At 42.0% G+C, this 22262-nt stretch overlaps 1 protein-coding gene across 5 annotated transcripts in view; it reads left to right on the plus strand.

Annotated features, from left to right (window-relative positions):
* KIAA0319 (KIAA0319 ortholog) overlaps positions 1 to 22262 on the plus strand; it is an 87450-nt gene that overhangs the window by 28254 nt on the left and 36934 nt on the right. For 4 of the 5 annotated variants that reach the window (XR_012799098.1, XM_075585581.1, XM_075585579.1 and 1 more), the window contains 5 exons: positions 3955 to 4042; positions 6771 to 6863; positions 13935 to 14067; positions 16542 to 16770; positions 21653 to 21776. Coding sequence is in view for 4 of the 5 variants with exons in the window: in XM_075585581.1 (XP_075441696.1) it covers positions 3955 to 4042; positions 6771 to 6863; positions 13935 to 14067; positions 16542 to 16770; positions 21653 to 21776 (667 nt within the window). In the remaining variant the exon portion in view is untranslated. The remainder of the gene's footprint in view (positions 1 to 3954; positions 4043 to 6770; positions 6864 to 13934; positions 14068 to 16541; positions 16771 to 21652; positions 21777 to 22262) is intronic. The other variant, XM_075585580.1, reaches the window with a different exon arrangement.

The following is a 22262-nucleotide window of genomic DNA, read 5'->3' on the forward strand; positions in this document are numbered from 1 at the left end:
ATAGAACATTAAAGATAAGAAATAAATAATGTCAGATGAAGAAAGAAGGTGATAGAAGATAAAAGAAAGAAGAATTGTGTTGCCTGTTCCGGATCTTCAAGGTGGATGGCGTTGGATTGATTTTGATGATGACGCGGTACAAGAGCTCTAATAACACCAAAGTGATCTAAACAGGCGCTTACACACAATAAAGTGAAGGATAAATTATCCAGTGATTAATCTATTTATATATAGTGAAAAAAATGAAGTCTCAACCTCCAAGGAGAAAATGTACACAATCTCCGCTAACAGACAGCACTTCCAGGATTAGGAGGGAGCATATACATCAGGAATCCACCCCAAAAGAGAAAAAACAATATAGTACACTTCTGTGTGTGCAGTGTGACAGGAACAATTAGCGAAATCTTGGCTCATATAGAGAGCCTACTTACAGACTGGAAGATGTTCAACAGCAGTGAGTATAGGTGGTATCAACTGATGTGAAGGCCAATCTTATCTTGTATGTCTCAGAGAAAGACAAAGGAGAGCCAATAGTGCAGACCAATTAAAAAGTTTATCATACATAAAAAATGAACAGTAGTGTACTCACATTCTGTACAGAAAAAACAGGCATATAAGGTAGAGTGTAACTTTGATGCTGCCGAGGAGATGGGTAGTGGCAGCCGTCTCTGTCAGTCAGATCCTCCCGCAGCACGATCGCTTTGGATGTCGTCTAACGTCACGTCCGCCAGAATCACAGTCTCTTCCGGGTTCTCGGGGGAAAGGGCAGATGTGGCGATGGCTGATCCTCTCGGCGTCACGTCACACTCTGTTTAGCTCAACGCGTTTCGCTGATTGACATCAGCTTCATCAGGAGAACAAAGTTTACGAGAACCCGGAAGAGACTGTGATTCCGGCGGACGTGACGTCAGACGACATCCGAAAGCGATCGTGCACAGAAGTGCACTATATTGTTTTTTCTCTTTTGGGGTGGATTCCTGACCCTCCCTCCTAATCCTGGAAGTGCGGTACAAGAGCTTCCTGAAACGCCGGGATTCGGAGAGTCAACACTTCTAAAGGTAAGAAAACAATTGAATGTATGTAATTGTATTTTTACAGGTTTTTTTTATTGTATTTTTTTATTTTTATGTTTTTCATTGCCCATTGACTGATAATGTATTATTCTGGGTTTAGGTACAGATAAATACAGTGACAGCCAATACATTTTTTGGCAAATGCTTTTTTTATATTGATTGTTGTTCTTTCTTTCTTTTTCTGTTTATTGTTTGGCTTAAATTGTTTATAATTTGGATGGCTTGTTTTTATTTCATGTTCCAATTGTTTAGCGTTTTTAATTGTTTATTTTGTTGGGTTCTGGTTTTAATTCATGTGTTGGCTTGTGCTTTAATTAATTGATTTGTTGGCTAGTTGTTAGGTTTAAATTAATTACGTGTTTTGTTGGCTAGTGTTTAAAATTAATTAATTGTTTTGTTGGTTAGTGCTTTTATTTATTTAATTGATTGGTTGGTTAGTGATTTTATTTATTGAATTGTTGGCTAGTGCTTTTATTTATTTAATTGGTTGGCTAGTGCTTTTATTTATTTAATTGGGGTGTTTAGGTGCTTGAGTATATCTTTTATTAATGTGTATTTTTGGCCTTCGTGCTTTTTTTATTAGGGTGACCATTGACTGCTATAGTGGCTTATCATGCCCAAATTAAAGGGGTATGATGTACCACTATGCAAATCAATGGGTACAGGGTGGGTGTAGTGGTACCGGGGTGAGTGGTTAGGCCTCCTGGGTGGGTAGCTGGGGAGGGTGGGTTAACCCCGTAATTACTATAGCAGTTATTAACCGCTATGGTGATTAAGGGGTTAGAGGCCATTAGATTGCATTTTGCATTGTATTCTTGCTGGCATCGGAGGACATGGACCTGCAGTATGCTGATGAGGATGCCCTTGATGATGACAGCGGTAAGTAGAAAGGTTTATTTATGCTGGCTGGCTAATGTCTTATTTAATCATGGGCAAGTGGGGTATTATCCATATCTGGATAATAGTTATTTTACCCGTTACTTCTGTATGTGTTGGGGGGGGGGGGGGCGAGGAGGGTGTATTTATTTAAATGTATTGAAAAAAAATTTGGCCACAGGATTGGTACTACAGGCCAGCATGGACCCGTGGAGACCACCTGAGGGCACCCAGACCCCCGCAGGCCCACAGACATTCATGGCCTCTGGTATCAATCACGTGGGGTTAGAGGAGGTGGATGTTAGTGTTGTTGTGTTTTTATTGTTTATTGGGGGTAGCAGCTGTTTTAATATATATATATATATATATATATATATATATATATATATATATATATATATATATATATATATATATATATATACTGAGTTAAGTTATGGTGAGTAAAAAAAGTGACAAAAACCCTCCACAGGAAAGCAAATATGCAAATATAGCTGTATGCTCATCTGCATGTCTTAGGCAGGTCTGCAACCCCACCTTTCCCCATTATCACCCAGCATACAGCACTTCCACTGCAGCAAGGGATTCTGGGAAATTACATGCAAATGAGCACACAGTGTCACTTTTTGCCTCAATAACCATTTTTAACATGGTTCCCTATAGGCTTAAGCTTGCTGCATGGTCACAGCTTTATTGAGGCAAAAAGTGACACTGTGTGCTCATTTGCATGTCATTTCCCAGAATCCCTTGCTGCAGTGGAAGTGCTGTATGCTGGGTGATAATGGGGAAAGGTGGGGTTGCAGACCTGCCTAAGACATGCAGATGAGCATACAGCTATATTTGCATATTTGCTTTCCTGTGGAGGGTTTTTGTCACTTTTTTTACTCACCATAACTTAACTCAGTATTATGGTTTAGCCTATCCCATACGCCTCTCTTGCATTCCCAGTAAAATCAACCCCACACTGATGAGACCCATCAAGGTCGAAACAGCTGTCTGTGGGTGGTTTTCTGGGTATGCACCTTAACCCTGGCTGTGCTCAAAGCTGTGACCATGCAGCAAGCTTAAGCCTATAGGGAACCATGTTAAAAATGGTTATTGAGGCAAAAAGTGACACTGTGTGCTCATTTGCATGTCATTTCCCAGAATCCCTTCCTGCAGTGGAAGTGCTGTATGCTGGGTGATAATGGGGAAAGGTGGGGTTGCAGACCTGCCTAAGACATGCAGATGAGCATACAGCTATATTTGTATATATATATATATATATATATATATATATATATATATATAATACTAGTGTAGATGAGCATAGGGTCTCCGGAACAAAACCGCGTTGATGTGACATCAAGGGACCCCCTGCTTCTCGAGATACAGACCCCGTAAAGGGGTGCAAGGCTCCTGCTCATCTACACTAGTAATAAAATTTATATTAAAAAACATTAATTTTGGGCGAGAATTGCGCAGGGAGAGACGGCTCTCTATGAGCAGCTCTCTGCAGCTGAAAGAAATCATCGGGTAGACAGAGACCTCTGGTTTTAAGCAGCCATCTTGAAGGCACGCCTCCTGGAACCAAAAGTATTTTTTTAAGAGGGTGATATTTCTGGTGTCTGAGCAGCTAATGTGTGGGATTGTGAGTGTGTCGAAAATAAGCATGCAGTTTCGACAATGAGGATTATTATAGGGGAATTGCATTATTACATCACCAAATTAAGGAATAAAAACGTGTTCAGGTGTTTTTTCTCTCTTCTGTTACAAAGCAGAATTCAAAGGTCATTATCATTTTCCAACTTTCACTTTCTATTTAACATTATTTTTCCATATTTTACTGCATCATTATTCTTAACACATGTAAGGAAGATTACATCTTATTACTGGATATATAATATACAGAGTTTATTTTGTCCGTTTTACTTTTTTCAAGTTTTGCTTCTTCAAGAGTTAGGGTGGGTTCGACATTTGCTTATTTATTTCTGCATCATCCTTAAAATGCTATTGTATATTGCAGCTTTCAACAGGACTTTATGAATTAAAAGTAGCTGTGTCAAGTGACAACGCTTTTGGAGAAGGATTTGTAAATGTTACTGTCACACCAGGTAATAGAATGTTACTTTCCAGGAAAAGCCATTGTTTATTTTGCCCAGTAATGTACAATGCTACATTTTCTCCCTGCATTTAATGAACTTCTCTCGACAAATGAATTTCTAATTGGCGAATGTGTTCATAGTTCGGAGAAGGTGGGAAGAGGGTTGTAGGTGTAGCTTCTCACACAGATGCCTACCAGTAGTAATATAAACAGATGGATTAAAAAAGCTAATTGATTATATACGGCTAACAGAATCATGGACAAATATGTTATTCTTCTTACAAAAGAATATGGGATTATATAGATTTTGCTTAATGATATTAGGAGGGGATGCATCATCCCATCTTCATGCATAACTTTATGTGAACTTTAAGAAAAATGTTGCAGTTGGTATCTTCTTTTGATTAAAAAAAAAGTTAATAATTTTGAACTATAATAAATCATATTATGGTTGACCTCTGCCTTTAGTTTTTAAAACCCTATACAGGCATACCCCAGTTTAAGGACACTCACTTTAAGTACACTCGCGAGTAAGGACATATCGCCCAATAGGCAAATGGCAGCTCACGCATGCATTTGTCAGCACGTCCTGAACAGCAATACCAGCTCCCTAACTGTACCGAAGCTGTGCGCAAACGGGGAGACTATAGAGCCTGTTACAAATGCGTTATTTACATCAGTTATGCACGTATATGACGATTGCAGTACAGTACATGCATCGATAAGTGGGAAAAAGGTACTGCTTCACTTTAAGTACATTTTCGCTTTACATACATGCTCCGGTCCCATTGCGTACGTTAATGCGGGGTATGCCTGTATGTGTCTCCTCAACACCATGAGCCATATTTAGTAAGCGGTGCCAAGCCATGAGACACCTTACAGTGGCATAAATGTAATTTACTTGAATAGGCCATAAGGTTTCCTTGCCCTAGCATCGCTTAGTTCATATGGTCCTTCATGTGCGTATTGGACTTCCTCAGGTTGCAGTCGTGTGTTACGGGCCCCTCAGCACCTGAAAGGATTAATATTCTTCATTCTTAAAAAGACATATATTTAATGAATTACTTTCAATTTTTCTTACAAAATCCATTAAGCCCTGTTTTCAGGTGTGTGAGTTCATACGAAGACCTTTTCTTTTCCGGTTTGTGTAATTATAATGTCAACAGAACCATCAGTTTTTTTTTTTTTTTTAAACTTTCATTTTTTATTAATAGTTGTGCAGGGTTTGGGGGTCATACACAAGAAAAATGAGTGGGATATATTGATACATATAATTGGTTGAACTCACAAGAGGGGGGTTAGGGGAAGAGGGAAGGGTACAGCATTTGTACAATATACTAAACATCAGTTTTTAATATAGTATTGATCACAACGTTCAGAATATTTAAATCTAGATATGGGGATATACCAGCATGTCGGATCCAAGGAGCCTAAGTCAGCGAGAACTCTGAGGTGGAACCATTTAGATAGGCAGAGAGTTTTTCCATATATACCCGAGGTGGGCAACCCTGTCACCAATCGCCACAAGTGGCGAATTGGCCAGGAAAATTTGGGGAATTTGAGTTTGCCAGCTACACACAGTAAAATAAACTTTTTTCCTGACGGCGTGTGCTGGTTTCAGCTTTCTGAAGGAGTCATTGACGCAACACACCATCCAATACCCCCCTCTGCCTTCAGGTGGAGTCTGGACCCGACCTTGAACTGTTATTTTTTATGGGAGCTAAAATATGTAGTGACGCAAGTAAACGAAAATAGGTTGCCTACCTCTGATATTTACTGTATGCCAAATGTTATTGTTTATTTGATGTGGAGAGGGGAGGTCCAGGTTGTTTCCAATTCTAAGCAATACGGCACATTCTGGCATTTAAAAGAATCATCAGCTTTTTATGCTGAGATGTTAAACACTAATCAAGTTTGCAGTTTGGCCATTAGATAGCACACCACCTCCACATCCTGCTGAACAGTCTAATGGCTGCATAAATTAGTTTGTTTTTAACAGGAAATATTCTTCTTTTACTGCACTGACAAATGTTACTGCAATGAAAATATGGATGCAAAGTTTTGAGGCTGAAATGTTTCTGTCTTGATATAGCAAAATGACGATGTTTCTTGGCATAGTGCTTAACCTCTAGCAGGTAAATAAAATCTGACAGAGTGACACCCCACCTTTTAGCAGTAATGCAGTAGAATGCTGTTTGGGGGGATACTCACCCCTGCTGAGCAGGTATCATTCCAACAGAATCTCATGAAGTGGGTGGTACCTCCACAACATCAAACTACTGTCTCACTGCTAAAGGTGGGACAGTATGTTACACTGGGGCTTATTCACCAAGCTGTGATATCGCCAATCCAGCGCTACTGTACAAAAAGCCCCATTGACTTAAACCGCAGGATCGGCACTTTCGCAGCTTAGTGAATAAACTCTGCTGTCTCTTATTTGTGTATGAATTTGCTTGATATTTTTGTATTTTGTGTAGTATTCTTTTCCCAATATATGTATTGCTTCTAAACATTTTGCATTGAATGTTGTTATATTGTTTGAGTGCAATGTCCTTTGATTTCTATCTCGATAGCCTTTCAGAATAAGGAATGGCACAGGCTTACTGTGTAATGGAATCTTAATGCAAAAGCTAACAAAGAATGCACATTACTTGGTGCAAAAGAGTCATTTATGGGTTTTGAGGCTCAAATTTGGTTTAGGTAGCTAAAGAAACATTTTTAATTTCTGTTCCTTTTAGCAGCCAGAGTAAATCAGCCTCCTGTGGCAGTTGTATCCCCAAGAGAACAAGAAGTGACTTTGCCTGCAACATTTTCCTTCATTGATGGAAGTCGTACGTATAATGCAATCTTTTCTTAATCTCGCAGCTATCTGGGAGATAAACATAAGCTTATTTAACTCAGTTGTATTTACCAGTTAAAATCCTTTATTTGTAAAGTTTTGGTTGGTATTATGTACGTTTTTTCATTCATAGGGGCCTATGCAGAGAGCAGCGAATTTTAAAATTGGCGAGTTTAATAAAAAGTAGCTTTTTTGGAGAGTTTTATTCTCCATATGCAGAAATGTGCGAATTCTGCTATGTTTAACATGAATGCGTGTGGCGAGTTTAAATTGGCGAGATGCGCGCTGCAGAAATGTGTTAAAAAAAATTTGCGCCTTTTTTTCCCTTTCCTATGGCCGCGAGCGGCAGCTTCTTGCCAACTTTTTCTGGCGAGGCAAAAAGGAGACAATCGCGCCATTTTATTGGCGCGAACAGCCGCTAGATGCCGTTCGCGCCTCTCTGCATTAGGATATTTTTAAAACTGGCGAGATGGAGGTTCTCGCCAGCCGCGAGGCGAGTTTTAGAAATAGAAAAAAAAAATTGGCGCGTTTTTCGTAACTCGCCATTTTCTGCTGTTTTCTGCGCGATTTTCTCCAAAAAATGGCGAGTTTTGAAATAGCGCTGCTCTCTGCATAGGCCCCATAGTGTGAGCATAACTGCGGCAACAAACTCTCACTTGCATTTTTCCTGCAGTGAATAGGGTGCAAGTTTTAGCAAATCTAATCAGGCAAAAGCTAAACGGTATTGTTATGTTTAGTGAATGTTGGCTCATAGAGTCTATTAAGTGGCATAAACATTTTTTTATAAACCGCAATCTGCGATGCTCGATATATATATATATTGTCAAAGTGTGTGTGTTATATACACACACATCTTGTTTGTGCGGCACTCACGTAGATTAGATAACTTCAACGGGTGTTGCTATAATCTGCTTTATATAATGATTGCAGGACAGGCACTCACGGAATCTTGAAGTAAAAAAAGTATTTTTATTGCCTTAAGAAGATGTTTCTGTTTTCTTCGGGATACAGATAGAGAAAGGTCCCAAAGAAGACTGAAACGTCGATCTTCTTAAGGCAATAAAAATACTTTTTATATATATATATATATATATATATATATATATATATATATATATATATATATATATATATATATAAAAACTGCAGTGGTTTATTCTCGCAACAACAAAACACAAGGCATACTGTCCTTTTAAGAAAATCAAACCATAAAATAGAACCCTATTCCCCTTGGGTAGACTGACAACACATTAGGTCCTATCTACCTGGCTGGCTAGCCAAGCCAGTTACCAGCCCAAAGACATACAAAACTATGCTTGTCTGTAATGAAAATATATAGTCCTTATCTTATCTGACCATTGTTGGGGAATCCCTCCGAGGGTGTCCAGGTGATTCTCTCAGCAGGATTGGAACGCTGGTTGCTAGTATATCTGTTCTATCCAGCAGCCTGTTGACCCTCGTGGCAATCCTCTGTCTGGGGGTGAGTCCCAGATGGTCCAAGCATACCCCGTGTCCTGTAGGTCTCAGAACCAGAGTAAACAGGGTCCTTCCTGTTTTGGAAAAAGTATCTCTCTGGTGAAAAACAATCTCTCCTTGTGGCAGCTTCCTTCCTGCCTGTAAACCCCTGTTAATTTAGGTCTGAGTAATTAGCTCTACCTGCATCTAGCCTCTCCAGGAGGAATTTACCTGGCTGCTATATATAAATAAAATGTCCATGACAGTCAAAGACTTAGAAAAATATAAAGATACATTTATTTAACACATTATGAGATACAAATAATAAAATCTGAGCGACGTTAGGAACTTGAGAAAGGACTTGTTTTTGGCTTGAAACGTCACTCAGGTTTTATTGTTTGTATCTCATGATGTGTTTAATAAATGTATCTTTATATTTTTCTAATCCTGAAGTGGCGTGGACATTTTCTATTTTTAAATTGTTTGATTCTACAGCTAAGAGCTAAGTTTCTACCACATTTTGTGTTGTATGTATATATATATTCCCTTACTTAAGCTAGTGGGCCCGCCAGAACTGACTGGTGGTCCCCTGATACTCGGGAGTACCCCAATTCCCATTTTGCCAGCATTAGGGAAAAATAATTGACTGCCGGAAACAGAATGGCCACGGGACTATTTTCTATTGGTAACCTCCACTATCATGCTTGTCATTTTTTTTTTCCAACAATATTTAAAACACTTAAATAGTTTATTTACTAGGATCCACTGGGTCCCGAGATGTCGCATGGCCCACAAAGGAGCCGCGGTTCCAGGGGGAGTGGGGGAAGAAGAGTGAATTCTGCTTTATAGATGATATGTAAGGCTCCCCATCAACTCAATGCAGACTGTTCAAACATTCCAACAAGGTGCAAAGTGGATAAGCAGAGATGTACAAATCAGTACAGGGTTGTAATTTAGGAAGCAATTTATCAAAGCATTCCAAATGCAACACCAGTGGTGGGATTACATTTTTTTTAGTAACCGAGCGGGTGCCATCTAACAGCATCTCCCGGCATCTATTTCCCTTTTCAAAATGACCACGCAGTGTCACATCGCGCCATGTTGCCATGACAATGCGAAGCCGAGTAACGTTGTGACGTCATGTAGTGTCTCGTTGCCATAGCAATGGACGTCACGTGATGCGGTTACGTCACTTGGCATTCCCATTGGCATGGCAACGTGGCACCATTTGATGCCGTGTGGCCATATTGAGAGGATTTTCCGGGGAAATAGATGCAGGGAGATGCTGTTAGACGCCGCACGCCGCCGTGAATGAAGGTAAGAGAATTAACCACCGGTTCGATGAACTTGTGACATTTTAGTAAATGCGAACCGGCAGAATCCCACCATTGTGGGACACTGTTGCTAAAATGCTGCACCAGATTTATCAATGAGAAAAATCCCATTGAAAAATGTTTCTTGATAAACTTGGTGCATTTTGTTTGCCCCAGTTTTGCAGCCTGGAGTCTTTGGTGAATATACTCGTTGATGTACAGTGTTGGTTCTGGGTCAAAATATTGAAAATCAGAAATTCAATCGTAAGGGGGATACATTTGGCTTTGCTGCTATTTTTACAAGTCAATCCAAGTAGAGCAGATGTGGTGCCTATATTTAAAAAGGGAGCTAGATCACAACAGGGGAATTACAGACATGTAAGCCTGACTCCAATAGTGGGGAAGCTACTTGAAGGTTTAATATGGGATAATATTCAGGAATACCTAATGGAAAACAAAATTATTAGTAATTGTCACCATGGATTTAGGAAGGATTGATCATGCCAAACTAACCTTATTTGTTTCTTTGAGGAGGCAAGTAGGAATTTAGACCAGGGTAATGCAGTTGATGTGGTCTACTTAGATTTTGCAAAGGCTTTTGATATGGTTCCACACAAGAGGTTGGTGCACAAAATATAGCACATTGGACTCAGTAAAAATATATGCACCTGGATTGAAAACTGAGAGTTGTCATAAATGGAACTTTTTCAGGTTGGGATAAAGTTGTGAGCAGAGTACCTCAGGTATCGGTACTGGGACCCCTGCTTTTTAACTTGTTTATTAATGACCTTGAGGTTGGCATAGAGAGCAAATTGGGCATACAGACTTTATCTTTGCTGATGGCATTAAATTGTGTAAGGTAGTAGAATCAGAGCAGGATGTAATTTCTCTCCAGAAGAACTTGGATAGACTGGAAATGTGGGCAGGTAAATGGGAGATAAGGTTTAATACAGATAAATGTAAGGGTGTGCATTTGGGAAACAAGAATAAACAGGCGACTTACAAATTAAATGGGGATAAATTGGGGGAATCCTTGATGGAGAAGGATTTAGGAGTGCTTGTAGACAGCAGGCTTAGCAATAGTGCCCAAAGTCATGCAGTAGCTTAAAAGGCAACAAGATCTTATCTTGCATTAAATGGGCAATGGATGGAAGGGAAATAAACATAATTACGCCCCTTTATAAAGCATTAGTAAGACCACACCTTGAATATTGAGTTCAATTTTGGGCACCACTCCTTAGAAAATACATTATGGAACGAGAGAGTGCAGAGAAGAGTCACGAAATTAATAAAGGGGATGGACAATCTAATTTATGAGGAGAGGCTAGCTAAAATAGATTTATTTCCATTAGAAAACAGACGTATAAAAGGGGATATGATAACTATAAACAAATATATTCAGGGACAGTACAAAGAGCTTTCAAAATATTGTACAAAGGACACGGGTCATCCCTTTAGGTTGTAGAAAAGGAGATTTGACCAGCAACAAAGGAAAGGGTTCTTTACAATAAGGGCAGTTAAAATGTGGAATTCATTACCCATGGAGACTGTGATGGCAGATTCAATAGATTTGTTCAAAAAAGGTTGGACATCTTTTTAGAAAGGAGAGTTATACAGGGATATACAGCTTGACCCTACCTGTCTTTCTAACTATCGACCTGTCTCCCTCCTGCCTTTTGCCTCTAAACTCCTTGAACGTCTTGTATTCTCTCGCTTGCTCCATTTTCTTAACACCTATTCTCGCCTAGACCCTCTACAATCTGGCTTCCGCACTGCTCACTCCACGGAAACAGCCCTCACTAAAATAACTGACGACCTCCATGCTGCCAAAGACAGAGGTCATTACACTCTGCTCATATTACTCGACCACTCTGCAGCATTTGACACCGTGGACCATTCTCTTCTCCTTCACATTCTCCATACTCTTGGCATTCGGAACAAAGCTCTATCCTGGATCTCATCCTACCTCTCCCATCGTACTTTCAGTGTCTCTTCTGCTAACACCTCCTCCTCTATTGATCTCTCTGTGGGGGTACCCCAGGGCTCTGTCCTGGGACCTCTTCTCTTTTCTCTGTATACACTCTCTCTAGGTGACCTAATAACATCTTTTGGGTTAAATTATCACCTCTATGCTGACGACACACAAATATATTTCTCAACACCCGACCTTACACCTGCTGTACAAACCACAGTTTCTGAATGTCTCTCTGCTATATCATCCTGGATGGCCCTCCGCCGCCTTAAACTCAACATGGCTAAAACAGAGCTCCTCATACTTCCTCCCAAACCTGGCCCTACTACCTCCTTCCACATTACTGTTGGAACTACGATCATTCACCCAGTAGCCCAAGCACGCTGCCTTAGGGTCACACTCGACTCCTCTCTCACATTCGCCCCTCACATTCAAAACATTTCTAAAACCTGTCGCTTTTTCCTCCGCAATATAACTAAGATACGCCCTTTCCTCTGTTGCTCGACTGCTAAAACTCTGACTCAGGCCCTCATTCTCTCCCGTCTTGATTACTGTAACCTCCTGCTGTCCGGCCTTCCTGCCTCTCACCTGTCTCCCCTACAATCTATCCTAAACGCTGCTGCCAGAATCACTCTACTCTTTCCGAGATCTGTCTCAGCATCTCCCCTCATGAAATCCCTCTCCTGGCTTCCGATCAAATCCCGCATCTCACACTCCATTCTTCTCCTCACTTTTAAAGCTTTACACTCTTCTGCCCCTCCTTACATCTCAGCCCTAATTTCTCGTTATGCACCATCCAGACTCTTGCGTTCTTCTCAAGGATGTCTTCTTTCTACCCCCTTTGTATCTAAAGCCCTCTCTCGCCTTAAACCTTTTTCACTGACTGCCCCACACCTCTGGAATGTCCTTCCCCTCAGTACCCGACTAGCACCCTCTCTATCCACCTTTAAGACCCACCTCAAGACACACTTGCTTAAAGAAGCATATGAATAGCACTGTGGATATTCTGAATACATGATACATAAAGCTTGGCCCCCTGCAGACGCACTTACCAGAACTCCCTCCTACTGTCTCTGTACGTTCTCCCTACCTACCAATTAGACTGTAAGCTCCTCGGAGCAGGGACTCCTCTTCCTTAATGTCTAAAGCACTTATTCCCATGATCTGTTATTTATATTATCTGTTATTTATTTGATTACCACATGTATTACTGCTGTGAAGCGCTATGTACATTAATGGCGCTATATAAATAAAGACATACAATACAATATATCAAATAAGTAAACATGGGAACGATGTTGATCCAGGGAGTATTCCGATTGCCAATTCTTAGAGTCAGGAAGGAATTTATTTTCCCCTTATGAGATATCATTGGATGATATAACACTGGGTTTTTTTGTTTGCCTTCCTCTGGATCAATATACTGTATGTATGGAGATAGGATAAAGTATCTGTCGTCTACATTTAGCATAGGTTGAACTTGATGGACGTACGTCTTTTTTCAACCTCATCTACTATGTAACTATGTAAGTAATTCACATATTTCTGTAGCAGTATAAGAGAATTCCTAGCAGTATTTATCAAATTAAATCATAGAAATGAGAGAGTACTCACATTAAACATATTGTACTGCACAGCTTGCATTAACTCTATACCAGGGGGGCTCAAACTGGGGGGCGTGCGAGAATTCCCCACGGAATTTAAATGAAATGCCGGGGGAGGTGTGAGGCCGCTGTAACTCCCTTACCTGCTCTCTGCTGGGTCTTCGGTGATGCGTCGCCATTTGACGCCGTGGGGTAAGGTGATGTGACAGGTCACCATGGCAACGAGCGTTAAATGATGCGGCGGGGTCACGTGACGTCACATGACCCGCAACGTCATTTGACGCCGAGTCCTTGGAGAGGGGGGGGTGTGAACGCTGCGGCTGCCCGGCAGGGGGGCGCTGCTCAAGAAGTTTGCGCACCCCTGCTCTATACCATGCTATTAACTCTGAACTACTGTCTGTCCATGCATGGAGCCCAATGAAGGTTTGCTTTGACATCGCTGTGACACTTTCACACGTGTTACACATTTTATAATACAAATGGTTTAGACATTTTCTACTGTCAATATTAATTCATTAGTAATTTAGAAGACTGTTGATATTTACATATTTTATTGCTATAGGTTAATGCATATATATGGACAGTGATAAGTTAAAGACCATAAACTATATTAACCCCAGTTTAACTAATAGCTTTAACCAATTATTGTTTTGTTTGTCCACCACAATTATCCATGGGTGAATTCTAATTATATGATTTCTATTCTATCTATAACACAGAAAGTGCAGACGATGATAACATATTCAGTTACCACTGGGAAGAGATTAAAGGTCCTGTAAGAGAACAGAAGGCATCAGGAGACTCACCCGTCTTGCACTTGTCTGACCTTGTAATAGGAAAATACACCTTCAGGTGAGAGCAAAGGCTGTATTTTTTTCTATTTTTGCAGATGGTCGCTGTCGCATGCAAAGCCCAAAATATACTGTACTTTGCAAACAATGTAAGGGAGACTTCGCATTCCATGCTGCTCATCAACTGGGAGTGGGGTCAGGGGTCAACCAATGGAAAAGCTGCAATGCCACCTGGATCACAGCTTTTCTATTGGTGAGCCTGTGGCCATATTTAGCATTTTTTGTGTCAAAACTGGACCAAAAAAATCTACATATATCTAGGAAACTTGGTGGACCATGAATGAGCTCTGGGGAATCCTTGGTTCAGGTAAGATTTTTTCTTTTTTAATATCTATTTGAGGGGTGTTCTGTCTCCAGTTCAGTATTCTTCCTGTTTCCTGCTTCTGCTAGTAGCCTAAGCAACCTCCCTTTCCCCATCCCTGCATCTTTGGTACTTTCCTTTCCCCCTGTCACTTGGTGCAGTTTAAGCTGTTTCGCTCTGGGACTGTGTTCAGTTCCTACCTTTCAGAGCTTGCTGCCCTCTGCATAGCTGCCCACCGCTGCTCTCACTATGAGAGAGCTTTGTTTCTTTCCTTTTCCTTATTTGTATGCATTCTCAAAACGTTTTCCCCCCTTTTATTTCTGTTTATTTTCTCATAATAAAAACACCAGAAATTCAAGAAGACTTCATTTTCATAGAAGAAGGAATTGAGTTAACTGCCTGTGTCAACTTATTAAGCCACAGTAAGTCTGGGACAGACCAGGGGGAACTGGTGGTTTAATATAGTCTTGATCGGTGATAATCTATCCCCAAGTAGTCGCAGGGTGTAGAAGGTATGTTGCACTCAAAACATTAAGCCTCGTAGGGGTAGATGTGCAAAGCAGGGAGAAGGAGCGGCTCAGTGAGGAAAGACACTGACGGTCACAGAGTTTGAATCAGGGGAGCCTGGTTCAATTCCTGGTGTCGACTACTTGTGACCTTGGGCAAGTCACTTTATCTCCCTGGGCCTCAGGCACCTAAAGCTTCCCTGACTTGACGTTAGCTTCCCTGACTTGAACGGAGATCCTCAAAGCTAATTTTCTGCAAAAACAACAGGATAAGACACCCTGGCGCCAGCTGGCAGTACCGTAGATGAGCGGTTAGATTTGTTGGGGGGATATTGTACCCCTATGACATGCAATCGGTAGAAGGGTAGTTATGCCCATTATACCTTGCATGCCTTCATGCCCACTAGCATCCAATGGGTGAATACACAGTTCCTGTTGGCCTAGTCCAGGGTATTCACTTTGACTTCCTATATTGCTCAAAGTGCCCACTACAGAACCCTGCACAAGGCCCCCAAAAATTCTGTTACCCAGCGTTAGGTGCTCAAAGTCTCTCCCAGATAACGCCAGATATAACCATGACCTAAAATAACATAGCACTATGTCCCACGTTAACTTTAACATCCTGCTGTGGATGTGCGTTGAGATGGTTCACACCTCTTTTGCTTACCTTTGCATATGATTAACACTAGCCATCTTAGCATTTAAACAGCACTTAACGCATTGTTAGTGAGCTTTGAAGATACCCGTTAGCACTTATTGAGATGTTAACGTCTCGTTAAGTCACTAATGGAGCTTTGTGGATCTGCTCTTTAGTTAATTAAAGGTGCATTGCCTCTTGCCCGTTTTTGTTTTGTTTGAATAAAATGAAGCAGTTCCTTACATTTACGGTAATGCAATTATCAAAGCTGCTGATGGATCCGTTCTCCCGTGATCAATCGGCGAAGATCCTGCTTCCCAGGACATACAATATGGCGGCCTATTTCAAAAGAGGAAGTGGGTTAGCTTCCTAAATGGTCGCTATAGCAACCCAAGGAAGCTTAATATACATTAAAAAAGGGACAAAGAGTGATTTTTTTTTAAAAATGCAGTATTAGCTAATACTACCCAACTGATTTAAGAAAAAAAATAAGATTTTGAATTAAATGCTGCTCGAAAGCATGTTTTCAGTACTCGTATGTGTTTATTGTACCAGTAACGCCATGGTTATTGCAGCGCAGCATTTTAGGAAAGTATACTCCCCTTCATCTGCTGAGAATGACTGAAATGCTGTATAGCGTTATCAGTGTAGTTTAACTTCTGCAACCTGTGGGCACTTGGAAGTATCTGCAGTTTGGTTACCCATGGAGGTAGTATCCATTGACAACATTTTGGCATTTAATCAATCTAACAGATCTAAATGTAAACCCCTTTCACAGACAGAGGTGCAAACAGTGCATTTCAAAGCAATTTTTTTTTTTTTACAGTTTATTAAATACATTTATTGAAAACCCGAGGTTAAATGTTTTCAGAGTTCAACTATTTGAGGGTAATACATATATTATCTCAAGGTTTCTTTAGATGTTTCTGAGACTTTCCATTGAATTATTATGTAATATTGTCTGGTTGACTTTGGCATTTCATAGATTGTATTTTTCAGGGCTGGTTTTACACCGCTTCCCTCTTGTGCAGGTTAACGGTCACTGATTCAGATGGAGCTTCGAACTCTACTACAGCCTATGTTACCGTCAACAAACCTGTGGATTACCCACCAATTGCCAACGCTGGGCCAAATCAAGCCATTACCCTTCACCAAAACTACATCACCTTGAATGGAAATAAGAGTAGCGATGATCACCAGATTGTCAGCTATGAGTGGTCACTCAGCCCCACAAGTAAAGGCAAAGTAGTGGCAATGCAGGTAAAGGAGAAAATGGCCTTTTCTTTTAATTTATTTTCAAAAGGGAAGATCTATGGCTGTGATTACATACTGAACCCAAGTGATTTAGAACAGCGCTAAACAAAAGTGATAGTGAAGAATAGGTGAATAAATGAATTGTAAGGTGTAATAGAAGTAATTCTCAACCTTCACTGGGAATATGTACAGATTCCCTCAAAAACAGTATTGATATCTAAGATTTGAAGGGAGCAATGGTTCAGGAACACCCCAAAAAAGAAAAATAGAAAAGGATGGTGCAGCAAGTTCACACACTTATGAATAAAGTGAAATCTTGGCTCGATTGAATTGCCTACTTACAATAGGTAAGTGGAAAAAACAGCATATACAGGGAACAAGGTGGGTGGATGACTCAGGAAGACTCTCATTCAGGTTGATGTTCATGGAAGACAACAAGGAGAGACCATAGTGTGGACCAATATACAAAATTTATAAAGTAAAATGCAAAAGAAATGTACTCACAATGTGTACATAGGTAACAGGCACGTAAGGGTTTACTTGAGGCAGTAGATGTAAGGAATCCACTCCTGGCTTTGATTATAGCTTTTGCAGACTTCTGCAGTTGCAAAAGTTTCCTCTGGCAATCAATGGCACATGTGCTGCTTCTCATTGCAGCTTCTGCCCTGTGCTACATCATTGGAGGAATACTCACACACCCTCCTCCTGTGATTGGATCTCCGCCCTTTATATCCTGGGCGTTGGCACTGAAACAGTGCCGAGCATAATCTCCTACCTGGGACGTTACCGTCTCTGCCACAAACCGCCCCAGGCCTCTCTCCTAGCGTTCTTACCTTCCAAGTTCCTGAGTATCCAGAGGCCGGTTCTTTCTCCTGTGCTGAAGCGTGTTGCCAGCACCGGTACCTGCTGCATTCCCTCCTAGCAGTGGCTACCCTTCCTTTCCTGCTGCTATCCCCTTGCAGTGGCCTGACTTGGACTTCTGCGCTGAAGCGTTGGTTCTCCCCGACGCTGCCCTGCGGTGAACTTCGGCCAGCCTGCTGAGATCGACGTCATGGGCCGAGGCCGCTCCTCGCGCAGAAGCCACTCCCGCGCTCACGCTCCTAAGCTGAAGCGGGGAACTCCTGTCTGCTTGTTGCCGATTCCTTGCTACGACTATGACCACCCGGATGTCTTCTATCCTGACCCTGCTTCGGCCATCGATTGTCCTGTCTTCTCCTACCCCGACTTTGGCTTCAATAACGACGATGCTGCCTTCTCCAATCCTGACCCTGCGATGTACGACTACGAACTGCGCACTCCGGATCAGTCTGCGCGGACTAAGGTCGGTGATAATGTAACCCCACCTCAGCCCCGCATCAGCGTAACAGTATGCTCGGCCAACAAAAACCGGACCGCGCCGTGGCGGGGGTAGGCAATTTTCCAACTGAAGTTATGTCCCGGCCTGCGTACCAGTCCCACTATGAAGGCCAGTATCTGTGTGAAATAATAGCCTTGATTGAAGACCTGTATACGTATGAAGGTTTAACCCCTTTGCAAAGACAATGCCGTTGTGATCTCTTTCTTAAGGCTTGCTGCATCCAGAACTTAAAACAGTCTCTAGCCGATTGTATACGCTCCCCTGATTCCCCTTTAACCTGGGATAACGTGTACCCTATGGAACTGGCCGACGCCCAAGAGGCACTCTATGCCCTGGCCTCATCACTGGACATTCATCTAGTACAACAGGGCGCCCTCCTCATGTTGGCTCAATCTCAGGATATACTCCATGTACTTTCCTTAACACTTGACATTTGCATAAAAGAACAGGACCCCCTCCTTGCCAGCTACGCTGCTGCTTGGCAGATCTCCTATGCTGCCAGTCCTGTTGCTAAACCTGTGGGGGTACCTCCCTCTCCTAAGAAGGGCCAAACCATCTCTCTGTCGCTGCCCGCTAAGGAAGAAGCTGCCACGCTCCCTAATCCTGAGTTAACCTCCCTAAGTTCTGTCCCTGAGGTTATTCCGGTCTTAACCCCTGCTAGTCTGGCCTATGAGTCCCCCACTGCAAATCCCTGCATTCCCCAGGTCAGTGTGTCTTCCCTAGCACCAGAGAATGAATCCTGTTTGCCTTATTTTTCTAACCCAAAAATTCTAAGCTCTGTTCCTGAAGTTTTTTCTGTTTTAACCCCTGCTAGTCTGCTCTGTGAGGTCCCTACTGCTAACCCTAGTATTCCGCAGTCTAATGTTAGGTCTAGAGCAAGAGGCAGAACCCCCTATGACCCCACTCTCGGAGACTAGCTTCTATTTCCCTGACTCTCAGGTACAGAGTAATTTAACCCTTGAGGTTTTTCCTATGTTAACCCCTACAGGTCAGCCCTATGAACCTCCCTTGGTAAATCCCTGTAGTCCGTCAGTCAGCGACACCTCCTTAGCCTCAGAGGATGAACCCCTTATGTCCCCTGACTCAGCTAAAATTCTCGGGGCTACGTCCCCTGAACTTTCGGCAATAATACTGGCTCCAGTTAAGAGTATTCTGGAGCCGTTTGTTTCTCTAAACCTGTTCGCAGAATCCCTACTCCTAGGTATTTCGCTGACCCCGTCTGTCATTCAGAGAGCTGAGACCCTTGCTTCTGAGCATAGACCCCTTTTCGTGAAATCTGTTGTCGTTTCTGATGTCCCAGACACTCTTTCCCAAATACCCACTTCAGAGACCAGCACAGTCGTGGTTGCCCCATTTACACTGTCTGTGTCCTCTTCTCAAATCCTAGGGTTTAAAGCGAACAGTACATATTATGTCCCTTTCCAATGACCCCTTCTGTGATCAGCGTATCTGCTGTTGCTCCCTTAGTACAATTAAAGTTAGGGCCCTCCTATTTGGAGGATCAGCTTTTCAAGTTTGAAACTTCCCTTATTCCTGATTTTGTAAACCTGCAGTCCCTTCTCACTGTAGCTAAAAGTTCTCCAGCAGCCGCTGAGTTAAGCTCTGCCGCTTCCAAATCTTCTGTTGTAGAAGCAACTTTCTCTAGCTTACTTCTGTTTTTCCTATCTGTTATGCCTATCACCTTTACTAAAATTTCTGTTTTGCAAGGTATTTCTCCTATTAAGTCTGTGATACCTGCAATTCCTTTAATTGGTTCTAAGACCCCTGTCACTGAGTCTGCTATGGAGTCTGATGCCCTCACTAGGGATTCTCAGGGATCCAATTCTGAAACAAGCGCATTGCTATCTGATTTCATTACAGTAGCTAGTTCAGTTCCTGCTGGTTCTCAATCACCCACTTCAGTGACTAGCAAGATGTCCCTTGTTTCTATAGGAGAGTCTACCCCAGCTTCTTTCACGGATCATGCCACAGCCTCCGGGATGATTAAAGATGACTTTAAGTCTGGGATGCCCACTCCTTTAATAATACTGTTTCACGCTGATTCGCCCACAGTATTCGGGGTATCCACTACTGACTGTATGTCTACTACCACGAACTCTGGGGTATCGCATTTGGAACTTTCAGTAATACCCGCTGTGTCCCTTTTTTCAAAAAACCCCGTCTTTAAGATGGACTTGTATTTCTCTATGTCTCCCACAATACTTGGGGTACTTACTATTGACTGTCCTGTCGCAAAACTAGGGTTACCTCTCAGGGAGGTGCCTGGAACTACCAATGTTAAGAACCCTATGTTTAAAACAGTAATATTTCGCATTGCTTCTCCCACAGTATCATGCGAGACCTGGGTACCTGGGACCTCCACCCCTAAGCCAAGCTCTAGTTTACTGTTTTCCTTCTCTGTGTTGGAGGTACCCAGCATTAACCCCAAGACTTCTATTCCTAAGCCTGTTACACCGTTTACCCGACTTCCTGCTTTCTCGCACACAAAAACAGCATTCTAGGCTGTACGGACCTTACACTAAACTTGTATGTGCACAAGAAGGGGTTTTGAGCCATGGCGCGCATGCGCAGAAGCCAATTCTCACCCCCACACATGCGCAATACAGCCGATCCTGTGCCCTGGCTCCTCCGAAATCTCCTCTTGACTGGGAGATGCGACGGGAGCTGGCCATGTCCCCGCACCTCCGCCAGGGGGGAAGGAGAGAGGGGGGGGATGCTCCAGCAGAATCATCGCGCATATGCACAAGCCTAATAGGTACTGCCCCCATTCTCGCGCATGCGCAGAAGGCACCGGCGCACCAGCAGCAGGACACGGAGACCACACACACACCCACACAGTGACACAGACACACTGATTGACTGACACACAGACATACACTGACTGACACAGAGACAGACACACTGACTGACACACTGACATACACTGACACACACACAAACACTGACTGACACTGACACACACACACAAGGAATTCACAGTTACTATAAATATAGAAGTGCAAATACATAACACGCGTTCTAAGTCAACCTTCTTTGCATTTTGGCACTGAAATTGTTTTGATTTTTAATTAAAAACATCACCATCACAAATACAATTTCTGTGATAAAAGACAAAGAAGTTTCACTTAAAATGCTTGACACACACACACACACACACACACACACACTTTTTTTTCCTCATAAGTTTACGTTTTATAACCTTAGCCCCGATCCTTCTCTAGCTGTTTTTATGCCACTGAAAAAATGCTGTTTGGGATCATTCCTCTACTACTCTACTCCACCCAAAGTCCTCTTGTGTTGAATTACAGAAATGCAGCAATAAGAATAGCTTTAGCCCCATGGCTCTATAACTATGCCTGCTACCAGTCACCATCTAAAATAAAGTAATTGTAAACACTATTTCTGTCATTTTTGTATTCCTACCAAAAACTGATTGATAGAAAGGAGGTTGGTGTACAGGCATTATCATTGTATTGGATAATCATGCGTATCTATATGCATTGTAACTTATTTACTTTTCATAATGACCAGGGAGTGCGTTCCCCATATCTTCAAGTGTCTGCAATGCAAGTCGGAGATTATACATTCCAGCTGACTGTGACAGACTCATCCAAACAGCAATCCACCACCCAAGTCACCGTGATAGTGCTGCCTGGTATGCAAGATTAGTTAATACTGTATGTAGACTAGCATTGCAGACATTCACAGTATTATTGTAATGTATGCATGCCTTGGAGAAAATTGGAAACCACCCCAAAATCCTACAAATTTGTCACTAAATAATAGTTTCTGGAAAGTAAGAGTAAATAGAAATACTAATTGTAGTGCATTTGTATGTCTCAGATAGGTCTGCAACCCGGTCTTTTCCCCATTATCACTGCAGCCAGGAATGCTGGGTAATGACATGTAAATGAGCACAGTGTGTCACTCTTTATCTCTTATCCATTTTAACAAGGGACCCTATAGGCTTATGCCTGCCGTATTACACAGCTTGTCAGCACAGGTGTGTAATACGGCGAGCATAAGATTATAGGGTTCCATGTTAAAATGGATGAGAAGTAATAAAGAGTGACACACTGCTTATTTATTTACTGTACGGTGGAGGGTTTTTGTCACTTTTTTTTACCCACCATAACTTTTG

The sequence above is a fragment of the Ascaphus truei genome, chromosome 2 (genome assembly GCF_040206685.1).
Source record: "Ascaphus truei isolate aAscTru1 chromosome 2, aAscTru1.hap1, whole genome shotgun sequence".
In the NCBI taxonomy this organism is placed as follows: Eukaryota; Metazoa; Chordata; class Amphibia; order Anura; family Ascaphidae; genus Ascaphus; species Ascaphus truei.